We start from the raw sequence: 27,530 nt of genomic DNA on the forward strand, positions 1-27,530 counted from the left end.
GCTATTATCTTCCCCTTAGCACAGTAAACATTTTACTGTGCTAAGGGGAAGATAATAACGATACAAAAATATTCAAATAAAAAAAAAGTTTGAAGTTTTTTCAGATATACTGAAATGTCTGTGATTATCATCAACAGAAATCAGTATTCAAAGGCTTTAATTTGCAGTTTTAAATAAGTGGCTCTGATTTTTTTTGGATTAAAATCATGGAAAATGTTTAATATAGTATATTCTCTCTCTCTCTCTCACACACACGGTTTACAAATCTATGTGCTTCACTGAAAAATGAAGTACACAGATTCATGTCTTTGTCTAAAAATTTAATTAAAATATTTTGTATCTATAAAAATTAACATAGTAATAGTGTCATTAGCAGTAGTAATAAGAAATGAACCAAATGCAGGTTTACAAAAACATTCCAAAAGTTTTTTTTTTAAATTGATAGTAAACTAAGAAATCTAAATCAACTCAAACTGAAGGCACTGTTTATTAAGAAAGAAAGACAGACTTGCAAAAAAAAAAAAAAATATATATATAAAATTTCTGCAAAAATGCTTGATTTTTTTTATATTTTGACATTTTCCTAGAAACAAAGGGCAAACAATTCTAAACATTGATAACAATAACCAGACGTCTATTCAAACATTATTTTGCGCAAGCGCGCGCGCGCACACACACACACACACACACACACACACACAGCGTGAAAGAGCAAACCAAACAGGATAAATAAATGCTGAAATGTGTAAAACTATTGTTTGCTGCCTTATTGCTTGTATTAAAATTTGTTTCTACAAATTATACAGTGATTAAATTTTAAAGTACAAACAATTTCAGATACAGATATGGTGACTTTAAATCAGTTTAATAAGGATAATCCAGTTTCCTTTCTTTGACTGCGATACTCATATCTTTATCTAATTAAATACATTATATTACAGTTAAAAAGTCCAAAGTTAAAGGACTACCATTCAGACTTTTTTTGCATTTTAAGATGCTTCCATTAAAACTTTTCCAATGGTGCTGGATCAGTTCATAGATGCTGAGGTGCAGGCATTCCAGGTGAAGGTCTTAAAGAAGAAACCTCAGCTTGATGGAAATCTATATAAATATAAATAAATAAATTATCTGCTACCAATATGCTGTGAAAAAATTCAATCAATAATACAATTTGTCAAAATGATGATAAATTGGTACAAGGATTAGTTTCTTTTTAGCTACAGTTGTAATCTGTGCTCTGAAGATGCTGATTAGAAACCCAGTGTGATATTAGCTCAATGGATTATTTTCATCTGGTGTTTGTACTGAAAAGCACTGCTATGAATAACCACTAGCACAAAGTTTATTTATATTCACCCTCCCCCCTCAGTGGAAGTGCTATCCATCTGCCAACCATAAAGTATTAGGTAAATTGGTATATTTTGTCATACTGATATATATATATATTTAACCAACCACAGAGAACGTAATAAAAAAAGTATCTACTTCAGAAAATATCATTTTATTAGCAACTAAATATATACCTTATTCCAAGACACTGGTAATCTTTTAAGTCACTGTGAGAGATAGGGAAAAATAAGATCTCATCATTGAATGACTGAATTTAGAAATTATGTTTTTTTTGACTATGATTGATTTAAAAATAAACTATAAGTATTAGAAAATTATATCCTAAAGAAAGCAATAAATCATAATTTTTAACATGTTCTACTAGTAAGTATTCTGATGGAAAAAATATATGAAAAAATGTATGTGTCAACAGGCAGTAAGTGTACCCGAAGACAAATGGTCATGCATTCTATACTCTAATTTAAAGACCTAACATTGACTGTGAAACCTATATATTTCAATAAATACATTTCTCATAGCTCTGATTAGATCCTTCAATTATCAGCATGAATCAACAGATGCTCAGATCATGAAATATGACAATCAAAAATGAACTAAAAGAACCAATACATGAGCAAAATTGCATGGAGATAATAAAGCAATCATTAAATTAGTGTGGAGATACGCAAACCACTTTTTGCATCAGCAGTGTTACTGGTGCTTTGGTCTAGATGTTAAATATTATACTAGAATGAGGAAGTGAAAGTGAAATAGATTAGTTGGATTAGAATTTAATTTAGATTAATGTTAAACCTGAAGTAGGAGGGCAAAGATAAAATAAGTAAGTTTCGCATGAGAGGTATAAATACATGTAATGTCAACATGGTTGGATGACAGATGGCACTTCCACTGGGGGGGGGGGGATGAATACATATAAACAGAATTGGGTGCTAGCAGTTATTCATAGCTGTGCTTTGCAGTACAAACACCAGATGAAAATAAATAATTCATGGAGCTAATATTACACTGAGTTTCTAATCAACATCTCAGTATTGTTGTAGAAAGCATTCAAACTGTAGCTGAAAGGAAACTAATGTCTTATCAAGGTGCCCCCCTGAGAACTGGATAAAAAAATAGCTTAATTCAGAGAATTCAAGCTAATTGTGGTTTTACAATGATTGGATCCAATCACTGGCAGGCACAATAATACAGCCATACTTATTGAGATTAGGGAAGCATTTCATAGATGATGCTAATTCCAAAAAATCCCTTTTTTGGAATTAGCATGATAGAAGTGATTTCATGTATTGGTTGTTGGAGATAGGGGTGGGATATGCAGTATCTTGTTTATTTTATAATTTGGCTAAAAGTGTTGAAGGTTCAAGTTCGATGGGAAGACCTGCATCATTTGAATAAATAATCCTGGCTCTGTGTGGAAGATTTTGAGGATGTAATAATAGTAATAAAGATGGTGTAAATACTTATGTCAGTACTTTCCAGTTTGTGTGAATTTTCTACAAACAGAAAAGATAATGAATCCTTTGTTAGTTATAGCTAGTGTCTAGGAAGAGAAGTCAACTTGTTTGTATTGTGCGATGTGTTTTTGAATGCTGCCCATTAAATAAGCTAAAATGTATCAGTCTAGGCCAAATAGCAAATACATTATTCAGTGTTTTCTAGAAATTCCATATAAAAATGGCTAGGAGAAAGAGAGAGAGAGGGGGGGGGGGACTCATTACAGTCTCATCTAGCTGTTTGTATGTGTGTGTATAAGGCATGTTCAATAAAAGACCAAACTTTTGCTATAAAAACTTTATTGCTCATTTACAGTTAAGCACTGACCCCTTCAAAGTAGTCTCCTCTACTGGTGATACACTGCTCCCAATGTTTCTTCCATTGTTGGAATGCACTTTCTGTGATGGCATGCAGTTCTCTTATTGCATTTTCCTGAATCTCCTCTATGGTTTGGAAATGATGACCTTTCAAAGTGGTTTTAAGTTTGGGAAACGGGAAAAAGACTGCTGGGGCTAAGTCCAGAGAATACAGTGGATGAGGCACAATGGATGTCTGATGTTTTGCCATATAACTGTGGATAAGGAGCGATGCGTGAGCTAGCGCATTGTTGTGGTGCAGCATCCAAGTCTGGTTTTTCCACAATTCAGGCCTCTTCCTGCGAACAGCATCCCTCAAATGTGCTAAAAACTTCCTGGTACAACTCTTTGTTTGCCATCTGACCACATGGTACAAATTCATAATGGACAATGCCTTTCCAATCAAAAAACACAACCAACATCGCCTTGATCTTTGACCGACTTATTCATTGACGCTTAAACCACTCATAGCACTGTATTTGGCTCACACAGTCCTCCCCATATGATTAGTTAAGCAATTGAAATGTCTCTAAACTTTTTACCAAGTTAGTAGCAAAATTTCACACACACGTTCTTCAAGCTCTTTCATCTTGTCACTAATCTGATGAACAGCTTGTGCACATGCTCCCTTCAGCGGTTGTAACTCGACGACTAATACCGATAGCAAAGGGGAAAATGGCAGTTTGTTATCATAACCTGCCGCTAGGTGTGCTCAGTAGTGGCAGCACACTCTCTGTGCTGGTTGGTGCACTATTTAAAAAGTTTAGCCTTTTTTTTTGAACATGCCTCATGCGTATATACATATATATTTTTTTAATGAAAAATAACCTCAATGTATGTGAATTCAAATATGTATGGGAAGGAGGAAATGTGATCAGGAGTCTATTAGCAGTACATTGGTGCATAATGAAGTAATATCAAATCTGACCATGACGAATTAATCTTTAAGGTTTTATATTTATAGTTTTACACACACACTTGTACAGTCAAACTTTGTTGTAAAGAGCACGGAAATAACGAGATCGCAGCTGTAAAAAGCAAAAGAGCCATAATGATTTTAATTGATGCACATTCCCATACAATTGCTCACTTTTATAATAAGCACACTATATGGATATAATATACTATACAAATTTTGGTAACTATGTTTACATTCTTAATTGCTGAGTTAGTTCTTAGAATACCCAATTCTTGGAACATACAAAAATGAAAGAAACAACTTAACTTTTATCACCACTTGCATTGCATTATGGCTAGTTTATAACTTAATCTTTGTGCTTGGATTAATCATCCTCTCACTACCAATGTCTAGCCTCTGGCCCTCCTCTCTTACTTCACCCAAACACTGACACAACTGTAAAATCAGTTAAAAACAAACCCCTCTGTTGGAAACATGTCTACTAAAAGAAAGTGTCTCTCAGTTCGTGAAAACATCGAAGTTATTCATGAGTTAGAATGTGGTGCAAAAAGTTTCTTTGTTCTACTTCAACAGTACTGATATTGTGGGAGAAAAAAAAAGTGCAAGCCTACAAACGTTGAAGTGCTAGATTCTAAATAGCCAGTTTGATCTTGAAGGCTCAAGCAGAAAAATATGCTAAACAATTTGGATGTGATGATTTTGTATGTAACAATGTGTGTGTTTATGTATGCTAGCCTGGCTGGCCAAGTGGTTAGCAAATCTGCTCTCCAACCAATAGGCTGCAGGTTCAAATCCCGCCAAGGACATGGATGTTTGTGATTGTCTTTAGGTGGAAGATGAATTTCATCGCCCAGTTTGAGAACACTGCACATTTGTAAAACTTACAAATAAATCCTTTGAGATTCACATTAAAAAAAAATAATAAAATAAGATATTGCTTATAATGAAGGAAAAAAAAGTTGACTATGGGGATGATTCTGGTAACTGTGTGGCAAGTTTGTAGGTGGAGCTGTCATAGGGGAGAATTTCTGGGACTTTCATATATCCAAAGTAATTTAATGTAGTAAGGCTTTAATTTTTTTAGTAATTTCTTTAAATGGCAAAGTGTGAGACCACCATTCTATTTATTTGAAGGTCTGAAGTGGCTTGAAAACCATACCACATTTTGATCTCTCCAAAGCAGATCCCCAGATTATCTCATCCTTATAAATAGTTAACTGGTAATTAGCTTAGGGAATTAACAACGCATATAAAGGATATTAAAGGCAACTTTAATGAATAACTTCAATATTTCGGCAATGTCATGTTGCCATCTTCAGGAACATAAAAATACAGTATGTGCATGCAGGCACTAACAAAATGAGGAAGAAGGCAAGAAACTAATATTGTTCCTAAAGTCCTAATGGTGCCCTCTGGCGGGCTAATTGGGTTGTCTTGGCCGTTGGGCCGAAGTTCTCATAATGTAAGTCTCCCAAATTTGGGGTAGTTTCATGCACCCAAATTTGTTGAGGTTTGGAACATTTTTTTAGAGCTGCTGATGATGCCTTGAATAATCTTTCGTAATTGAACTTGCGACAGTGTATTATTTTAGTTTTCTTCCAACGAATTCTAAGGCGGGTATCTAAGGCATGGTCTGCCAGTCCAGAGTGGCTGTACTGGTGGAACCGGATGCAGTCTTTGTGTTCTGAAATCCTGATATTTGCTGTCCTGTCTGTTTAGAAAAGTAGGACAATTTGCATTGTTAATTCCTTAAGCTAATTACCAGTTATGTATGACCAAAGTATAAGCCTTGCTACTAGACTTATAAATAGTATTTTAGCCTTACTTCAGTAAAAGAGCACTACTAAAGTGACATGCACTTTAATTATCGATTACACTGCTCTGATTAAATTGATCAATTTGCATAAAAGAAAACATGACAGGTTTAAAAAATCAAGGTCTCGCAGTGGCCTTAAGAGATGAATGTAATATTTCCTGTGAAAAGTTTCTACCAGAAATGATGTATATATATATATATATATACATACACATGTACACTAATTATTATCATGAATGCCCATCTAGGGAGTCTATGACTCATAGGGAGGGCCCTTTAATCACTCATGCTTAAATACCTATCACCTCTCTCTCTCTCTCCCCTTGAACATATTCACATCTAGGATGGTCTCACAAGGCCATAAGCCTCAGCATGCAAGATATCGTTAACTTGTTTATATAGGAGATTCATGGTCTGCCTCTTGGCTTCTTCCTTCCTGTCCTCTTCATGATGAAGTTTGTTAGAAGACTATAGGAAAGTTGTGAAGCATTGCTATATTGTCAAAGTATATACAGCTGTAATAGACTATGTTTATGTTCATTATGAGTAGTGAATGACATTACTACTTAATAATCTTCAGTGTTAATTTTTTTTTAATACTTTAAAAGGAACAAATAAAATAAACCTCGCTGATAACACCATATTTGGATTGCTAATCTTTCTGTTTTGCTACATATGATTGTTATTCCATCTTTAATCAAGCATAACAAAGATAAGACATCGAGTCAACATTCTATGACATTGACAAATATAAAGAAAATATTTTAGGTAACTGGTATTCGATTATTTTTTTATTACATTACACAGAGCAGCTTCTGAAAATAGAAGTGAGAGTGTTGTGTGTGTATATAGCCTATATATTAAATCACGGTGTTTGATGTATTTGATTTATTTATGCCTCATTTATTTATTATATATTATTTCACTAAATCAATATTATGTGGTAATTAAGGTTGACTTCCAGTAAAGTACACACGTCATCATATGATGATCTCTCCAAACCTCAAATATCATAGTTCGATGGTGATGGCACACTCAATTCTTTCTACCCATTTGACAAATTTGCAGCTCAAAAGTTCCATGCTTCAAAATCTAAGATTTATGCTTTAGTTGTTGATTTTCATGGCATTCTTTAATGAAGTGAGGCTAACTTAGACAAACCCCATTAAAGAAGACTAACAAACTTCAGTGCTGCCAGAACACAATCCTATTTTTCTTTCCTTAAAAGAAAGGATATGAATTCTCCTAACACTTAGCAAGCTTTCCTGCCACAAACACATTCACAACCTTGCAAAACAGGCATCCTTTTCTGCTAAAGACATTCTTTTAATTTGTCCAAGCTAGCATGTACAAATCCCAAATTCTATCCTGCACTACAATACTATTTTGTGTATTGGTTAGTGCATCAACAGCTCTTCTAAAAATCATTGATAAGACAAGTACAATTTCAAAATGTCTGAAGCATCAGAAACAAGGTGGTCGAGTTTGTTGTTTTAGTGAATATGTCGTGGCCTAAAATTGTTGGCATTAGTGAAACCTGGCTCTCAGAGTCGGATGTTGTAACTGGAATCAAGTGCAAAGATAAAGTATATTTAGGAATGACAAGTGATAGGAGAGGAGGAGTACTAGTAATGGTATCAGATGACATGACTTGAGTCTAGTTAGGATAGAAATACATGAAAGCAATATTAGTAATAATGTCCTGTGTAGCACTGAGTTTGAGGCTATATGGTGTGAAGTGGAGGCTAATAGGATGAAATACATGGTGGGATGTTGTTACAGACCTAGAGGTTCAGCTACTGAAGATGAAGAAATGCACCACCAAATTATCCTGATGAGTATTAAACAAGTACTGTAATTATTATGGGTGACTTAAATTATCCGAACATTTATTGGGCAGCTGAGAAAACTCATAAGAATGAAGAAGAATTTATAGAGCTGTTGTGTGACAACTTTCTTGGGCAGCATGTGAAAAAGCAACTTGAGGATAAAGAGTGTCAAGATTTGATTATAGTGTCAGAAGGTGTCTCGGTTAAGAATGCGACTGTTTTGCCACCAGTTGGTGACAGTGATCATACTATACTGACCTGGGAAGAAGCTAACTATATGGATGTTCAATCAGGACATATGCTCAACTATAAATCTGGAAATTATGACAAACTCAGAAGAATACTAGCTCTTGTTCTATGGTATCAGCTGTTGACTAGGAATGATATTAGCAGTGCATGGGAAATTTTGAAAAGATGCTTAAATGATGTGGAATCTGAATACATTCCTAGAATTTGAGGAACAGATGCTGCAAGTAAAAGCAAATGAATGCAAAGAATAACTTTACTGAATGCAGGCAATACCCTAGCATCAGAAGCAAATGAGGTAGTTTAAACAATGAGTGCTCACTTCACTAAGATCTCTCACAACCTGGTGTTGATAGATCATGGTGAAGAGATAGTAGTGCATGAGAAGGAGGTTGAAGGGCTGTTGCATTTTTTTGAATATTAACCCAGAGAAGATTCCACAGGAATAGAAACAATGCATGATAATCCCATTGCATAAGGGTGGTGCAAAGACTGATGTGTCTAACTATTTGATTATTTTGACTATTCCATTTGACATAATGAAATGGAATAATCAATTCTGTGTCCTAGTCCTCATAACTTGATTAGCATATGTAACTTCATGTTCAATTCCACATTGAATTTCTGTTCTTTATTCAAGGCCTAGTTCTTCAAATTAAAGGTGAAACACAATAAGTTGAAACTGTTTTCCAGCCTTCATCTGTGTGTGTGTGTGTGTGTGTGTGTGTGTGTGTGTGTGTGTGTGTGTGTACTGAACCTTGTGTTAAAACTATCATAATAAGCAATAAAAATAGTAATACTAAAAATCTGTGTTTATTATAGTTCTCTTCAGTGAGCTGCAGATAAATATATTATGACATATTTATCTGCAGGTCGAAAGAGCAGTTAAACAGCTTAATAGCAATAAGGCCCTGGGTTCAGATGGAATCCAAGTAGAGTTAATTAAGACTACAGGGGATGGAGGGATAAGAGTGTTTCATAGATTGATTACAAGGATATAGGAGACAGGATCATGGCCTAGAGACTGGAAGAAGTCAGTTTTCATACCACTATACAAGGGAGATATGAAGGATTGCAAGAACTATAGAACTATTAGTTTAATATCTCATGCAAGCAAGATTTTATTAAAGATCATTCTAAATAGGGTTGAGGACAAAGTTGAGGAAGAGATGCTGAGGAACAAGCAGATTTTAGGAAAGGTAAGGATACCAGAGATCAGATTCTTTGCCTTAGATAGATCATAGAAAAAATGAAAAGAATGATTTTCCTCCACACACTATCAGGTTGATAGCTAACTTGTACAGGGAGAAAGAAGCCACAGAGAACAGGTGTTGGATTAACTGATGGGCAAGGATGTCTACTTTCTTCTCACTTGTTTAGTATCTACGCTGAGAACCTCATGCGTGTAGCACTGGATGAGCTCAAGAAAAGATAACGATATCAGTAAGAACAGAGGACTTCAGCTCAATCCTAACAAGACAAAGATTATGGTTCTCAAAGGAAATACAAACAAGGAAGCTCCTGAGAAACAAGTGTACCTTAATTGAGAAAGATTGAGGAAGTGTAAGTTAGAGTGCCTGGGATCAATTATTAATATGAAGAATTGTTCAGAAGAAAATTAGGAATGGCTAAAACAACAGTAAGAGACCGGTCTAAAATATGGAAGCATGGATCTATCTCCATGAGAACAAAGTTGAGGATTTTGGATGCAGCTGTTTTAACAACAGCGACCCATGGATATGAAACTTGGAACTGAAAGGAGTCTGATAGGAAAAAGATAGCTGCTTTTGAGATGTGGTGTTACAGAAGGCTGTTTTTGAGGATATTGCAAACTGAAAGATGGACAAATGGATACCTGCTAGAAAGGATCAGTAGAACTTTAAAGCTCCTTAAGGATACTGAAAGAAGAAAGTTGAAATACTTTGGACACATTGAAAGGATGGAAAGAGGACTTCTCAGAACAGTAATAGAAGGTAAAGTTCCTGAAAAAAGAGGAAGGGGTAGACTGTCAGTGAGATGGATGGATGGTGTGTCTAGAGTGACTGATTTTCAGAGAGTTGACACCTCCAGAAAAGTATACAACAGGTCCACATGGCAAGAACTAGTGTGGCACATTACTGAACATCTGAGTGACCATATGGCATCTGTTGATGTCCAATGAACAGATAGATGGATGGATGGATGGAGTGAAAAGTGTGTGCACAACGATGTCTACTCTAATGAACACACTCTTCTCAGATAGCCTCACCTGAGGAATAACAGGCATTAGTGGACTTATTTAAATTTATTTATTTATTGTGTTCCATCCATAACAGTGTAAAATTAGATGTTGTTCTGTTTTTCCTCTCCTTGAATGAACTACTGTTTTGATTTCCCAAATACTGTCAATAATGCATTCATTCCTTTAAACTTTCTTATCCAAGTTTTGGTTCTACACAGGTACAACAAAACACTCATAATGAAGCACACCATAATTCAGCTGAAAAGTTCCTCTAGCCCCCCCCCTTTTTATAGCAAAGCATATAATAGCTAAAAGTCGACAGACTATATTCACAATTTCTATCCATTCCTGTTGATTGGACATTCTAGGATGCTGTTAGAAGACAAAGCTGATTTAATGGCTTTATTCCTCCTATAATTTTCCATATGTCTACATCACCACCAAGAAAAATTATTTTAGAAATATAAACCTCCCAAAAGCCGGGCAGATACAAGCGTGGGTCTGGAAAGTTCTGATAACTAGAACAAAAAATGATATTAAAGCAATTGATATAACCACAAGAAAGAACATACAAGGATATAAGAATATCAGCTACCTTCACAACTCTGCTACTCGTATGCTCTTTCTTGTGGTTATATCACAGTTGCTCTAATATCATTTTATTCTAGGTGTTTATTAGAACTTTCCAGACTCGCTCCTTCCATGTAATCATGAACAATCTTGATAATGTACTCTGGCCCTCCATTGTCCTCAAAAATCACTGTTATAAAGAAGTCTTATACTAGCGGAATACCATTTGCATTTACTCTTAAAATGAATGGTCAACATCATATTCTGCCAATCTCTAAAGATAAACAAATCTATACCCTTTAATTAACAAAGAGTCAACTTCTGCAATTCCTGGAAGCACAGAAGTTAATCAGTGATCACCGGAAGGATTCTCCACAGTTGTTTCTGAGAAAATTGTTTCCCTTATGTGATCCCCCCCCCCCCCCCCACCAATCAAGAAATTGCCATGGAATAGTTTGCAGAACTCATTATTAATGCCGTGAAAACTCTAGGCAGTAACTGTATGACACAAAAGCCTTTCAAACAAGGACCCTTCCCACTGCAAGTGGTTATTTTGAGTCTTGGTCACTCAAACTTGCCCCTTCCATGTAATCATGAATCAATGTGGTATTTGTAATTGGATAAATTTCAATAAAATATGTCAAACCAAAGCATACTTACAATATTATGATGGGTGAAAATCAAAAAAAAAAAAAAAATCTGTTAGGTACTTATTTTGTGAAATAATCTAAAAAAAAGAGCAAGCACACTACATTATGACCAGACTCCTCTTTCTGGGACACAGATGCAAAATTTCAGATATGTGCCTTTTTTTTGAATTATGTGCGTATTGCTTGTGCATATATAATTTCACAGCAATTCTCAAAACTTGCAAAAATTTATGCAGCAATCATCCATTCTTATTTCATCTTCACAACAGCATTCTTTTCCTCCTCCACGTATTTCTCACAACTTCAGTTTTTAACAAATGTTAATTTGCTCCTATTCATTTAATACTTTCACTTTGCAGATGAATTTTGTTCGATACAAGACTGTTGTCCTGCATATTAGAAGCCTGATATGCAGGACAGCATATCAAAAAAAAATGGCTTGAAAAATTTCCATGTTGGGTTTTTAGAGCACAATTTCCAAATTTTGGAAATCTTAGTCCAACCACAAAACTAATACTGATGTACTATATGTTAGAGGATCCCAATGGAGCAGATAATACCTCTATACCTCTTGCATAGAGGCTATCATCATCTTTCAAGCTAACATATCAGGAGAGAATAGGAGTAATACAATTTCATCACTTCTTTAAGAACATCATACACCTTGGGATCAGAAAGTTTCCTCTCACTCAAGTCATAAGAGTTTAAAGAAAATATCAGAATGTCACTCAATAATGCTCTAATTACAACTATACTGAATCACTGTTGTCTTCTGGTTTAATAGTTTTCAATATTTTCTCTGTGATAGAGACATCACCAGGAATACAATATATAAGATGTAATAACACACACACAAATTGTATGGGGAAGATGTTAGACTAGAAGCCCAAAGTCGTAATGGGAAGGTCCTCTATGGGTGTTGGTAGCTAGCCTTTGCTGTCGAGTAGATCTAAGAATCAGTTTTCCAAATCGTGAGAAATGTTACATAATCATATTTGTTTAAATTTGATTCTGATTAAAAAATAAAAAAAAAAAAAAAAAAAATTCAAGTTTGTATTTGGTGTGGTGAAGCACAGTAATTTTTCACTATTGTTCAGCTAGACCCGAGTGACTGCAGTTGTGGCAACAGATATATTTCTTGTGTTTTTCAAGGAAGATATTTGGAGATCTCGTTTATCCATACTATGAAAAGTATAAAGAACAAGGGACATTTGAACACACACATGCACAGAAATAGAGAGAGAGAGACAGAGTTGATCCTTAGCAGAGATCAGATAAGCGCACCCTGCAGTAGATGGATTATATTTCTTTAACACTCTTCTAACTATTGCATTACTGGAATAGTAATAGAATTACTATAATCTATATATTAAGAGAGCTGCGAGTTGATGAATAGAACACTTACTTTGTTAATTTTTTTTTTTTTTTTGGCATCGTAGCCACAAGAGAGGAAGATATGATGATAAAGGAGAGTTCAGCTGTGAAGGAAGCCTGGTTGGAACAGAGGTTGGAGGATCTGTTAAGTGCCATTGGGAACAAGTGTGATTCAAGTGTCCAGAAAAGAGATTTAAGTGGGTGAATGGAGCTGATTGTAGCCCCATGCAGCCATATAGAAGATAAGGTTAGAGAATGGCCATATGAATTGCAAGTTTTTCAAAACGCTCTACATGGAAAGTGACTAGGATAGGAGAGAAGAGGAGAGCGCATAGCTTTGTGTGTGTGTGTGTGTGTGTGTGTGTGTGTGTGTGTGTGTGTGTGTGTGTGATGTTCTTCACTTGGAAGGACACTATGTATAAAGCCATGGCTGTACCTTCTGTATATTCCCATAGCCAATTTTTATATGGAGCATTTTGAAAAACAAGCCCTTTGATACCACTGATGCCAAATCAGTTACATTGGCATCAGTGTAATGCCTAGTTAAGATACATTGGCCATTTGGTATCCTGGCTCAGACACTAAATTCTTTCCTCTTCTAGCCAGGACTCCAGAATTCAGTTCACCATAGAAAAGGAAAACAATAGTTTTTTCTAGACATTCTAATCATCAACACTTCCAATGGAAGTCTTTCTCAGCATAGAGAAAACCTACCCATATAGTGGCAATATTCCAGGTGTGAGCGGAATATCAATATCACTGATATTATATTTTTACATTTATTTCCGTTAAAGGCTTTCCTAACTGTTTCCTGGTTTCACGTGATTCCAAAATTAAACACAATATGCTAATGCTTCATGAAGAGGGCAGTTTGACACATAAACATTGCATCATATTCACGTTAATAGCCTGGGCGTGCGATCAAAATACATACAGATGATTTTTTTTGAACACATAGTAGAGAATTTTGGGGAATGGGAAGTGAATGCTGTACTCAAAGCTCGTGGTTTTTTGCATTTTGTGCAAGATTTTCAAACAATTTTGTTGCTAGAAATTTTTCTGTTTTATTTGGCTATACTGATGTCTTGAATAATATACTGCAAACTTCATCCTATGATATATTGTACTGTTGTAAAAAAAGTGCATGACACTATGAACCAGCTTAAGAATGACAGGGGATGTGGATTTCGTGATATCTGGGTTTCTGTATCAAAGGAGAAGCATATAGTTGATGAGTCGAGACCTAAGAGGCGAAAAGAACTAGAAGAGATGAAGAAGAGCAAGTGCTTTCGATTATAGCAGGGAACACACTAGTGGCCAAAATTGTGAAAACCTTTTGGAAAAAGTGTATTTGTGAGGTTTGATGGCTCATAACACCACTTTTTTTTGGAGTAATACCGCAAAATCATATATCAATGGAAAGATAATTTAATTAAGAATGTAATGCAATAACTTTTATGAAGGATTTTTTTATTAGAACAGCAGTTATAAAGAAGAAAAGTGAAACACATAGAAAAAATGAGATATACAAAAATTCTCACAATGTGAGTTAATACTTAGTTGGGTAACCTTTAGTGTTAATTACGGCCTTACAACACCTTCCCATGGAGTGAACCAAGTTTTTTAGTTCTTCAGCTGTTATAATGTGAAACCAAGATTGAATTATTGATTCTATTAATTAGGTTTTATTGCTGGGTTTCTTCTGACTAACAAGTTTCTTTAGTTGGCTCCATAGATTTTCGCTTGGGTTAAGGTCGGGGCTATTCCCAGATAATCATATTCCACTGCTGGAATCCCATTCCAGCAGTGGAATATGATTATCTTGAAACCACTTTTTGCACACAGCAGCAACATAACATAAAGCTGAATCCTGTTGAAATATAAATGCTTCATTATCTTGGAAAAGATCACGTGTGGAAGGCTCAAGTATTTCATTTATGTATTTTTGGGTATTTATATTCCCATTAATCACAAATTCTGTCCACACCTTTTGATGTCATACAATCCCAGATCATAACACTAAGTGGGTGTTTCAAGGTAGGTGTAATGCAATCAGGATGCAAATTTTCTCCGATTCTTCTCCTTATGTATTTTATGCCATCACTACCAAACAGGGAGATTTTGGTCTCATCACTCCAAATAACACTGTCCCATTGTTCTGCTGTCCAGTTAACATGGGTTTTAGCCCAGTTTAATCTTTTCAATCTTTGAGAGATAAAAATGGCTTTTTTCGTGGAATTCTAGCATTTAGACCAAATTCCTGCAGTCTGTGTCGAGCAGTCTTTGCACTTGCGCCATTTCATCTTGTATACACCCAGATGATTTTCTTCTGTCACGTAGACAGTCTTTCAATTCTTCTATCATCACTTGCTGTTGTGCACCTTTTCCTGCCTTTACCAGTCTGGTTTTGTAATGACTGAGTCTCCTTATACCTCTTCAAAAATTTAGAAATGCCACCTGTGGTTAAGTTTCCACCAATTTTTCTTCTAATTTCTTTATAACTGTAGCCTTGTTCACTTAATAGTACTATTTTACATCACTTTCTGGGTGACCAGTCAACTCTTTGTGCCATTTCTTTAATTTTATTACGTTTTATAAGCTCAGTAAATGAAAGAAAACAAAACAAAACAAAACAAAAAAAAAAAAAAACCAACCAACTTGATAGCAATCACATAACACACTAACAAATGTCCTCCTCTCAGCTGCAATACATGACATCAATAGCTGAATCCTACTGTGACCTTATTGGTTCATTGACAAAACAAGATAACACCTGATTGGCTCTCTAAACACTCATGCTCATTGGCTACATTCAAATGAAGGAAAGCTACTTCATATCAAATTAAGCAAGTTGCTTCTTTTTTCTGGTTATTTGGCTATAACGTTTCATAGAATACAGATAATTGAACAAACTTTGTTGCATTACATTCTTGATTAAATTATTTTTCCATCAATATATAATTTTATGGTATTACACCAAAAAAAAAAAAAGTGGTGTTATGAGCCATCAAACCTCAAAAATACACTTTTTCCAAAAGGTTTCCACAATTTTGGCCACTAGTGTAGTTGACTGCATGTGCCTGGAGATGGAGGAAGGATACTTTTCACTTTCGCAACTTGAATTTTTTTCAACTCCTTTGTAGCGAAAGATATGGTCAGTATGCAAAAATGTTTCCTGATGGTATTTTAGAAAACTTAAAGGATTTCTATGGCCCAGTTTTGACAACATTTGCTAAAAATGAACTGAAAATACTCTTCTTCTGAAGAATTTGCCAAGAAACCAGTGCATCACCTACTAAAATTCATGCAAGAAAATCAACTTCAGGTTGCATTCAAGGAAATTTAAGTTAGTAGAACTTGTCATGTTGATTCTGAGCTCTACTGTTACAGTTGGGCATTCCTTTTCGGCTATGAAGAGAATACATACATATATGTTATAGTGGAACACGAACACAGGAAAGACTGTGCAGCCTAAGCTTAATCACTATTGAAAAGACATTGATGATGGAACTGAAGGAATAACCTTAATTTTATGATGCTGTGCTAACACAATTCCTAAGGAAAAACAGGAGATTGGAACTTGTGTATAAATAAAGTAAGTAAAATGAGTTATTTCAGCCTTTCTTTAATTCAATCCAGAAAAAAGATAATCTCCCAAGTAACTACTTTTTCCGATTTCTGTGTGAATTATAGGCTATATTTAAAAATTGTATCAAAATTCAAATTATCTGTGTTTCACTCTAGCGTTTGCCAATCATGGGAAAGTTGCCTACTATGTTGAAAACTAAGACTTTGTGCATCTACTTCCAGAACACCACATTGTACCTAACTTTACCTCTGGAACTGCATCCTTCAGAGGTGCATGATGTCAACAAATTTATATAGAATTACTAAGCTTTGGACGCTCACCCTCTCTCCTGAATTCAAGATACTTTCTTTGCATACCTTGAAGATTTACCAGAGAATGACTTCTCAATTCCACAGGTCGGAAATTAGATAGCATAAGATATTGTTGGGATTTAGGTCTCTTCTGGCACTACATGTGGGGCTATAGTATATAATATGACTTTAGTATGAAAGTAAGGGAATAAAAAATCATTTGTGAGTGAGTGACAAAAAACATATGCATTCCAATTCTTGTGTATTATTAGAAACTTTAATAAAACTTAATTTTTTTTTTTTAATTAAAGAGCAGGCAAATTTTGCAAATGGCAAGCAACAGAATAAATATGAATATAATACTGCAACGAGAAAGTCAAGGCCTACCTAATTTCATTCCTTGCAAAGTCTAGATTGAAAAGAAGAAAAGATTTAAGAGAGTTAAGTTTTTATAGATTAAAAAAAAAATGAAAGAAAAGTCTATAATATATTAATTAGGTAAAGTAAATGAAAGCTAGGTGAATTAACTGAAATGGTTATTTATAAACCTTATTCTTTGCATACTTACAAATAGCTTACACACACACACAGTGTCCAAAACCTAAGAACAAACACTATTCCTGAAGATTGCAAACGCAAATTCAGATGAATCAGCTTGTGGCAATTTGCATAGCTGACAATTTCGAGTAGGAAGCGTGTACACATTCAAATTTTCATATCACGTGGTAGAAATCAATAGTCTGATGTAAACTAAAATTCAAATAACCTCACAAATTTTAGTCAAGATTCTGGAGTTGAAGTTCAGGGGCTATGTGGCCCCTGAACTCCAACTTCAGGGGCTTGCTTAACAAAAGATAATTGCAATGATGAAATGAACATTCACATGTAAAGATAACGATGTTATTTGTCTCTTTACAAGGCCTTGATAAGACCTCACTTAGACTATTGTGAGCAGGTCTGGTCTCCTGGTTTCCGTTGTGATTCTGATATATCGGAGAGAGTACAAAGGAGAGTGTTAAAAATGATATCAGGTTTGTGCAATACTGATTATGAAGACAGATTAAGAATTTGCAGACTGCAGACACTAGCAAACAGGAGAAAGAGGGGTGATATGATTGAAACTTAAACTTCTAAAAGGGTCATACAGGATTTCAAATGGATGTTGTGAGTGCAAAGTGTGAATGAATTCAAGAATAAGTATGATAGCTGGTGTGTATAGTATGTGGCCTCACTCGATGAGTCTCTGACTCCCTGGAGGTCTCCCTTAATAATAATAATAATGATGATGATAATTTTTGTGTAATATAATTTATTAGTATGTTGACAATAAATTTATGTTCCATTTGGCTGTAGTCATGAAAATTTTTTCATATCATCATCATCATCAAATTCCTGCCATGTACCCTCAAGGGGTGTACAGGATATGACAGTACTACATGAAAAAATTACATCATTACTAACTTCCTATCTACAATTTTCCTCCAAATCAGTCTGTTACTTGTCAAGACTCCAACATTATCAGATCTTATATTTCTATCGTCTAAGGCACTTTGTACCGTATCAATCCACCTATATCTTGGTCTTCCTCTGGGTCGTTTTCCTGCCAACCTGGCAGAGAACACTTGTTTTGCTAATCTTTCCTCTCCCATTCTATTTAAGTGACCATACCAGCTGAGATTAGCTCTGCTAATGCATTCCTGGATGCTGACAATGTCAAGTTCTTTCCTAATATCCTCATTTTTAATATGATATTGCCATTCATGCCATCTGTTCACGCCTCTAATCTTTCTCAGGACTCTCATATCTGCGGTCTCGTCTTTTCGATCTTTGGTCAAGTGTTTTACTTCTGACCCAGCTCTCAGATCCATAAGTTAAAACTGGTTTGAACACTGTCTTGTATACAGCTAATTTAGTGTTCCGACTAATTTCTCTCTTATTCCGTATGAATTTATTCAACTGACTTCCCACCATACCAGCTTTGCTGATTCTGTTGTCTATTTCTATATTTAATTTACCATCTTCAGTAAAAATTGTGCCTAAGTAACTGAAATGTTTTACTTGTTCCACAGGTTCTCCATTCACAACACAGTTGACATTTTCAATGATTCTGCCTATTTTCATTGTCTTTTTATTGCTGACCTTCATACCATATCTATTACAACAGCTATTCAATTTAGTCAGAGAATCTTGCAGACTTGTAGCGGATTTATTTAGAAGTATAACATCATCCGCATAAAGCAAAGAGCTGACATTAACATCTCCAATTTTGATATCAGGTTTAATACCACTTTCCTTCATAATGTGATCCATATAGATAATGAATAACAGAGAGGACAACGTACATCCTTGTCTCACACCAGATTTAACACTAAACCATCTTCCTATAATTCCTTCAATTCTAACTGCTGACTTACAACTCAAATAAAGACTAAGTATTGCTTGATATAATGCCCCTTTGACACCATATAACTGCAGCGTATTGAATAGCTTCTCTCTTGGTACCTTGTCATATGCCTTTTCCAAATCGACAAAACTTAAATACAGATCTTTGTTATATTCCCATGATTTCTCCACTATTTGTCGTAAAGTGAAGATCTGATCATGACAGCCTCTATTTGGCCTGAATCCAGCTTGTTCTTCACCAAGCTTTTTTTCCACAATTCTTCTCAACTGTTTCTCAAGTATACTTGCATAGATCTTGCCAGGAACACTCAGTAGGGAAATACCTCTGTAATTCTCACATTCAGTTTTATTTCCCTTTTTATCTATGGGTACTATGAGAGCTCTACTCCAATCACCGGGAATTCGTCCCTCTGTCCAGGCTTTCTGAAATATGCAGTGCAGCCACTGTAAGACTCTTATACCACCATACTTCAGCATTTCTGGTCGAATATCATCTACTCCTGCTGCCTTTCCACATTTCAAGCCTTTGATGGCTTTTTCTACTTCAAGTATGGATATGTATTCCTGATTGCATGCCTGGTCAGTGTTTTTTTATCACTGTGCTGTCATCACTGCTTGTTTCATTTAGCAGTTTTTCAAAGTAATTACTCCATACTTCAAGGATATCTTTTTCTCCTGTTTTCATGTCACCTTTATCATCTCTAACTCCTTTTACAGCACTCTTTCCTCCATTCCTAGCTTCTTCAACAACCTCCAGAATATTTTGCCACCTTCTTGATATTTATTTTCTATATTCTTGCCAAAGTCCTCCCATGACTTTTGTTTAGCTAGTTTTACACACTGTTTAGCTTTCTTACATTTGTCTCTGAATTCTCTAAGAGCATAAGCTGACTTATTTGCCAGGAATTTTTGATATGCTTTCTTCTTTTCCTTCACTGCCTCTTTAACTTCCTGTGTCCACCAGGGAGTTCTGATTTTTTTATCCTTGCACACAACCTCACTACATGCCTCTCTGGCAGAATCAATCAATGTTTTCTTCAGAGTTTGCCACTGAATATCCAAGGTTTGATTCCTGTTCTCAAACTCTTTTATTATCTTTAAAGCTGCTCAACTTTTATTCGCTTTAAAACTTTCTTACATGTTATTCTTTTCAATATGAAATTCAATTTTATCCTGCTCAAGACTAAATAGTGATCACTTCCAATTTCAAATCCTCTGTACATTCTGGTGTCCTCGGAGAAAACATCACTATCAACAATAACATAGTCAACGAGACTTCTTATTCCTTGCCTCTTCTCTCCATGTGAATTTGTGCACATTTTTATGTTGGAACATGGTGTTAGCAATAACCATTCCATGTACTGGGCAGAAATCCAACAGATATTTGCCATTATTATTAGCTTTGCTCTTTTCTCCAAATTTTCCCAAAATATTTTTGTATGTCTGACAATCATTTCCTAATCTGCTATTTCGATCCCCAACAAGGATCAACTTTTCCTTTTTCATTGTGTCAGTTGCTTTTTCTAGAGCGTCAAAAAATTCCTCCACTTCTACCTTAGTAGAATCTTCTGTGGGACCATAGGCACAAATAAGTCTCATTGTCCAGTTCCCCATTCTCATATTTGCCCACATTACTCTACTTGAGACTGACTGCCATTCAAGAAGATTAGCCTCGTATTTTGTGTTGAATACTATGGCTACTCCTTTTCCTTGATTGTCATTGCCTGAATATAACATTTTGTATTTATTGGTCAGAAAGATCTCACCAGTTTTTGTCTTTTTTGTTTCAGTGATCCTTATTATGTCGATCTGGTACTTATCTAATTCTTCAGCTAGCTCCATTTCTTTGCCATTCAGGCTTCTTACGTTGATAGTACCGATCTTTAACTCTGGTGATGTTGAGTTGGGGTTTGTTTTCAGATTTGTTCCAGTAGCTGACTTTTCGCTGTTCGCCCTGGTTCCCTGGCGAAAACAACGGGGGCCTTGTTTAACCGGGCGACACCCCAGCCGGCATGAAATTTTGTCATGTTGTACCATCATTTTTTATTTTGGTTTAACCAATAAGAATACAATTTGGTCGGCTAAATCCCAAATTGCCAGCCCATCCTCGTTCGTTCAGTATCAAAGTAGATACCCAACAGGGTGCACCACGAGAAGGTGAGGATTGGACATTAGGTCAGAAGCCCTGGTCGGTTCTCCGCATTCCTTTAAAAGCTATGTGGAGGTCTCCTCTCAGTTATACAGCTTTGACTCTTAAGCACCCCAAATTTTTTCATATACAGGTAAAATTGTAGTTCGTCCTTAGCTTTTGGACACCAGTGTATACACACACACACACACACACACACTGTGTATATATAAGTAAATAATCCATGATAACTGTAAAAAGGAGCATTTCACAACAATATATTTGTAATATGACATCCATTATTCATGACTGAACACCAAGCCACTTTGGCTTACATACTGTAGAAAGTTTATTTATTGCTAAAAATGGCCTGATGTAAACTAAAATTCAAGTAACTTGAAAAATTTTAGTCAAGATCCCAACCAGTAAATTTCATCAGAATCTGTCCAGCCAGATTGTGTAAAAAGCATGTAATACATGATATTCAGAAACAACTGTTAATATTTTGTCAAACTTAATATATAATGAATAAACAAATTAGGCAACTATGGATGCTTTAATAAGATGCCATTAAAGGATCAAATGCAAAACTACCTCACAATGGTCCCTGCTCGTAGTATGATGTAGCATCTGAGACTACTACTACAGCAAACTTAAATGAGCTGGTGTTTTTCAATACGTAATATTTAATCCTCTTCACAGTTCTTAGTTTTTACACCTGGAGCATATCATTGGCATTTCTTAAAGCTCAAAGCTAAGAGGAGAGAAGAAGCATTCCATAGACGTCTATGTAGCCTTTTAAGGAATGAGGAGAAGTGACAGGGTCTTCGGATTGTAACGTCCATTCCTCACCTGCTTTTTGTGCACCATGTGAATAGGTATCTATCAGGATACTGAATAAATGAGGATGGGATGGCAATTTGGGGTTTTTAGCTGACCAAATTTTATCTTCATTGTCTTAAGCACCGAAAGACAATGATGGTGCAACAAACTGAAAAGTCATGCTGGATGGATGTAGCTCAGTTAAACAAGCCCCCTCCTCCCCACCTTTCTCTCTCTCTCTCGCTTTTGATGAGAGAACTATCCATTTCTCTACTTCATTTGAGTAAGCTTGTAGTACTTGAATAATTCATACCTCAAAATTTTCTGTAAGCAATGTCTGATCTCACCATTCTCAAGTGGAGTGACGATAATCTAGTGAATTTCAGTGCTCTGCAAACCCGGTCATCTCTGGAAGAAATATCTTACACTTCATTCCCTAAAATATTTTGATTATATTCCAATCTCTATTCAAGATTAGATTTTTCTTGAACCAAATTCCAGTTTATCATCATCATAGTCCTGGCATATACTTAGGGGTGTACAGGACACTATAATAGTACTATATGAAAAATATTAAAAAATATTACATTATTAAAAATTTCCTATTGACAATCTTCCTCAAAATCAATCTTATCTGCCAGGACTCCAATACTGCCAGATCTTAGGCATTCTAACTGAATCAATCCAACTAGATCTTGGTATACTTCTAGGTCTTTTTTTCTGCAATCCTAGCATCATACACCCGTTTTGCTAATTCCCCCCCCTATTTTATTTAAGAGACAATATCAATATCTTCATTTTTGAATATGAATTTTTCTCAGACAAGCTCTCAGATTTGTAAGTTAAAACTGGTTTGAACACTGCAGCTACTTTAGTGTTGACTAATTTCTCTTTTATTCAATATAAATTTATTCAAATTGCTCCCTACCATGTCAGCTTTGCTTATTCTAGTAGGGTCACCAGAAGCATAAAGATATGTTCTGTCTTCTTTTATCCAGTAAGTATTTTGCTCATAATAGCAGCCGTTTCTCCAAAGGGTTAGGACATTCTAAACTATCCCTTGACTATATGTATTCATATGACCAAAGAACAATTTATCAACATTTCGAAAATGCAGCTCTTGGGAGAATGTCATAACAATGACAAAGGCTCTAAGCACAAGTATCCTGCACAAGTAAATGCAAGCATTATTTCTGTTCAATCCTGGTAATAATAATAATAATCTGAAATGAAAATGTGGATTATTTAACTTCAAGTACTTAAATTGATAAATATATAAACTCTTACCTGTTGTATTAGTGACTGCTGAAGGAATTGAAGATGAAGTTAAATTTGCAAGGGTGTCTGATGGCAAAGTTGCACTAACAGTTATCACAGGCATACCAGGAAGGCTAAGGGCAGTAGTTAGAGGTTGGGCTGATTCAGTACTAGATTTTGTAGCCTCAGACAAAACTAAAAAGAAAAAATAAATAAATGACATAAAATAAAATAGTTTACTAGAGGAGGTTGATTAGGCTGTAACAGACAGACCAAGACCAACTAATTTTGTTTTTCCAGATAGTGGCACCTGCCTTAGTAGTTCTGAGTAGTATTTTTTCCCATTTTGAACTCCACCCTGTATGCCCTACAATCCACAAGTCTGTCTGAAATTACCTTGATTCAGTCATTTCTATGAAAAATCTTGCCTCAAAATTTCAAAAAGGATAACTCTTAACCCCCCCCCCCTCGCCTCTCCCACCCACCCACAAGAAAAATAAATAAAATGTTATGTGGGAACCAAAATAAAAATTGAAATTTTTATGAGAGATACTTTTGATATATGAATAAAAGCAAAATTGGCCAGTTTTTGTTCCCTTCAACCTAGTCAGTCTTTTTGAAAATGAAGAATGCTTTATTTCTTTTTTTTTCCTTGGGAGTGGTGTGCCATATGACAACAGTAAATGGGAGTAAAAATGAATGAAGCTTAAAGAGAAAAATAAAAGTTATCATTCATATACAGATAAATAATAAAAGCAGTGCAGTTCTTTGCAAACCCAGTGGCACTGCTTGCATAAATAAGTTCTTTCTAAAAGTTAAAAATTGTTTTAATATTTTATTCTACTTTTATATTAGTGATGGTGACATGTAAGATTCTTAACATGTAATTTGCTTACTTCATACCACTCAAGATATCTTAAAAAATTGTCTTGATAAGCGAATGTATACTAAATACACTTAAAGATACAACAAAACAATTGAGTTTTTCCTGATTTTCAAAAAATTGTCTAAACTAAAAAAAAAAAAAAAAAAAAAAAATCAGTTGGGAGCAAATTTTGGTTTACAGTCAGCTATCAAGAGTATCTCTGATAAAAATTTAAAATTTTTATTTAGCTGCCACACAGCCATTTTGGCCTTCCAAGTCAGCTGTTAATTTTTACTGCTGTCAATTCAGTAGAAGATTGACTGTTCTCTAAGGAATAACTGAACGTTGTTGCTGATGAAATCCATCCTGCAATGTGGACTCTTTATCCAGCAGATGATTGTTGTTTTATGGACAACAATGCTACCGTCCATTGTGCAAGAATTGTTCAGCAGTGGTTCAGCAAGCATGACAGCAACTTCTACAATCTTTGCTGGCCACCACAAAGCCTGAATATGGATCCCATTTGGAATGTATGGGACATGTTAGAAAAACAGATCAAGGAGCAAAGTCATCTTGTCAAATTTCAGCCAGTTAAAAGGAATGTCTGGTAACACCTGGTATGTTGTAGATGAAATGCGACACCTTTGTGGAATCTATGTTGAACTGTATATGTGCTATAATTTAGGTTAAAGGAGGTCAAACATGGTATTAAATAAAAGTTTATAATTTAATGGCTGGTATGTGTATGTATATACAACAGTACTGCCAGCAAAGATGAGACTAGATTAATAGACAGGTATAGCATATGCAGATTTCCCTCTCTATCTTCTTTGCTAGTGTGATTTATTTTCACAACTTTCATCAATTGATCTTGAAAACTGGATATACAGTGTGGTCATGATTTACGTAGTCTCATTTTATTTAATGGATTTTGAAATAATCCATCCTTATAAGTAATAATTATTATGTGCAAATATTAAAACAACATGCTACAGATAAAGAATCAATGGTCACAGTGAGAGTGATATTTTTTGACCTGTTCATAATTTATACCTCAAAGGTCTAGGTGAAATGCTAACCCATATCATGTTGAAAGTTTTTTCACTTGGTTATACTATAAATTAAAGATGCCAAGAAATTATTCTTGGTTTCATCCTTTATCCAACTGTAAGCAAACAAAGGTTGTGCATGAAGTCACGTCACGACTGGGCTACTTGTATATAGAGGACTTTAAACCAACTGCCTTAGTATCCCATAATGCAATGCACATATCTTATGGACATGTATAATATTGCTATGCATTATGGGAAGGGCCACTACCCAAACTGGTTTCAACCTTTATTGAGGTCTCATTAGTGGGAGTTGGACCCAGAAGTGATACCAAGTTGAAGTAATGCAGAAGTCATATTTCCATATACAAATAGCCAAAAGTTGTCACACTTTATTACTAAAATACTCTGAATTAGAATTAGATGTTGAAAGTTTTTTCATTAGTTATACTATCAATTAAAGATGCCAAGAAATTATCTTCTTGGTTTCATCCTTTATCCAAGTGTAAGCACACAAAGTGACTTCTCGTGCATTATGAGAAGTCACTTCCCATAATGCATAGCAATATACATGTCAGTAAGGATATGTGCATTGCATTATGGGATACTAAGGCAATCAATGTGAAATTATTAGCCTCTACATACAAGTAGCCCAGCTGTGAAGTGATTCCACGTGCAAACAAAATTTGCACGTGGAATCACTTTTTATGTTCCTTGTTTTTTCTGGATAGGAATTGTACATATCTGGCTTTGCTTATATAAGGAAAGTTACATAGGCACTGAATACAGTACGGTACACTTCAGATGAGCCTGGGGAGGAAAGGGATCCTTGAAGGAATTGAATAAGTTATTGAATTTTGCAGTAGGTTTAAAGGTGGCATTAAGGTTGTATTTGTGTGGTATGCTTTTTCTTCTTCTTTTTTTTTACTGATATCCCATTAATGTAAGGAACTGTTATGATTTCATTGTAACCTAGTTTATTTTGATTTTTAGATACAGTCCTATTAAGAATTTTGCAGATAGCATTTTTGCTGTAGACATTTTTTTAGGAAAGTACTGCTGATAATTTCCAATTCATGCTCAAGTGCTTGCTCACTGGAGCAAATCTTTATAGCTTTTTTTTTTTTTTTAAATGCTGGGTGGTGGTATAAGTGTGTGTATGTATTGGCTGATATGTGTGGGCTTATGGTAAACAGTGCAAGATAGACTGCCCAAAGGAAGATGCGTGACAAGTGTACTGTATTAAGAAATGGAAACATGTTTTGACTTTCAATCAATTTCAGTGGTGAATATGTTTGTGATGTTTATTCAGGTGGCTGAGAAAGGTGTATAAATTTAGCAGCAATGGGGGCCAGATAAAGATGCACCTAAGCTAATGCACCACTGTGCACCATGTTACATATACCAGGCTGATTTATCTTAGCAAAGTGCACGCTCATTAATTGACAATCTCATCAGCTTCTGAAACCGGTACCAACTGCACTTAGTAAAGTTATGGCATTGTGACATAATGATAAAATTCTTTTGGACTACCTTTAGTCTGCACAGTAAATTTCTTTTCATACTCCACTTCAGCTTTTCTCACAATACTGATAACTTTTCTGGCTTGCACTTATTTCATAACGCCTCTCATCTTATTCTCACAATATCCCCCCCCCCCCCACATCATTTTCTTCTTAGACCTCTTGTTTAATAAGGTTGTCCATCCACTTCACTCTCATCCTACTTGTTCTTCAAAAACTAGGGATACATTCAGATACTGCCTCATTTAAGCACTTTTTCAATGATTCCCATGCATTGATGATATCTTTCCCATTCAGTAAATGATACCATGGAGTATTATTCTCTTGAGTTGTTCATAATTTCTAACTTTATAGTACAACATGTAACCTGTCCTAATTGGAACATCTATATAATTAGCCACTTGCCAGGAAAGTACAGCAAGATCACTGTCACCAACTGGTGATAAAATAGTCATATTTCTAACTAACACCACTTCTGACACCATAATCAAATTTAATATTCAAGTTCCTTCTTTCACATACTGCTTAAAAAAAAAAAAAAGTTGTCTTACAATAACTCAATAAGTTCTTCCTCATTCTTATTATGAGATTTCTCTTCGACCCAATCAGTGTTTGGATAATTTAAGTGTCACCCATAATTATTACTTGTTTAGACCCCATTAGGATAATCTGGCAATGCATTTCACTGTTCCCAGCAACTGAACTGCTGGGTCAGTAGCAACACCCCACCACTATCATCATCCAGTTAGCCTCCACTAAACATCAGATAGCTCCAAACT

The 27,530-nt window shown here is 35.2% G+C and overlaps 1 protein-coding gene across 3 annotated transcripts in view; it reads right to left on the reverse strand.

The window, feature by feature from the left end:
• Nucleotides 1-468: 468 nt before the first annotated feature.
• The window catches only part of Grasp65 (Golgi reassembly-stacking protein 2), a 134,725-nt gene continuing 107,663 nt past the window's right edge, over nucleotides 469-27,530 (reverse strand). For 2 of the 3 annotated variants that reach the window (XM_090404976.1, XM_090404965.1), the window contains exons 9-10: nucleotides 23,345-23,509; nucleotides 469-1,101 (exon numbers count right to left, since the gene is read on the reverse strand). In XM_090404976.1, the coding sequence (XP_090261102.1) occupies nucleotides 1,034-1,101; nucleotides 23,345-23,509 (233 nt within the window). In that variant the 3' untranslated portion in view covers nucleotides 469-1,033. Of the gene's footprint in view, nucleotides 1,102-17,091; nucleotides 17,114-23,344; nucleotides 23,510-27,530 lie in introns of all 3 variants that reach the window. The other variant, XM_090404985.1, reaches the window with a different exon arrangement.

Source organism: Typopeltis vanoorti, chromosome 2 (genome assembly GCF_054136105.1).
Source record: "Typopeltis vanoorti isolate ZY-2024b chromosome 2, IOZ_Tvanoo_1.0, whole genome shotgun sequence".
In the NCBI taxonomy this organism is placed as follows: Eukaryota; Metazoa; Arthropoda; class Arachnida; order Uropygi; family Thelyphonidae; genus Typopeltis; species Typopeltis vanoorti.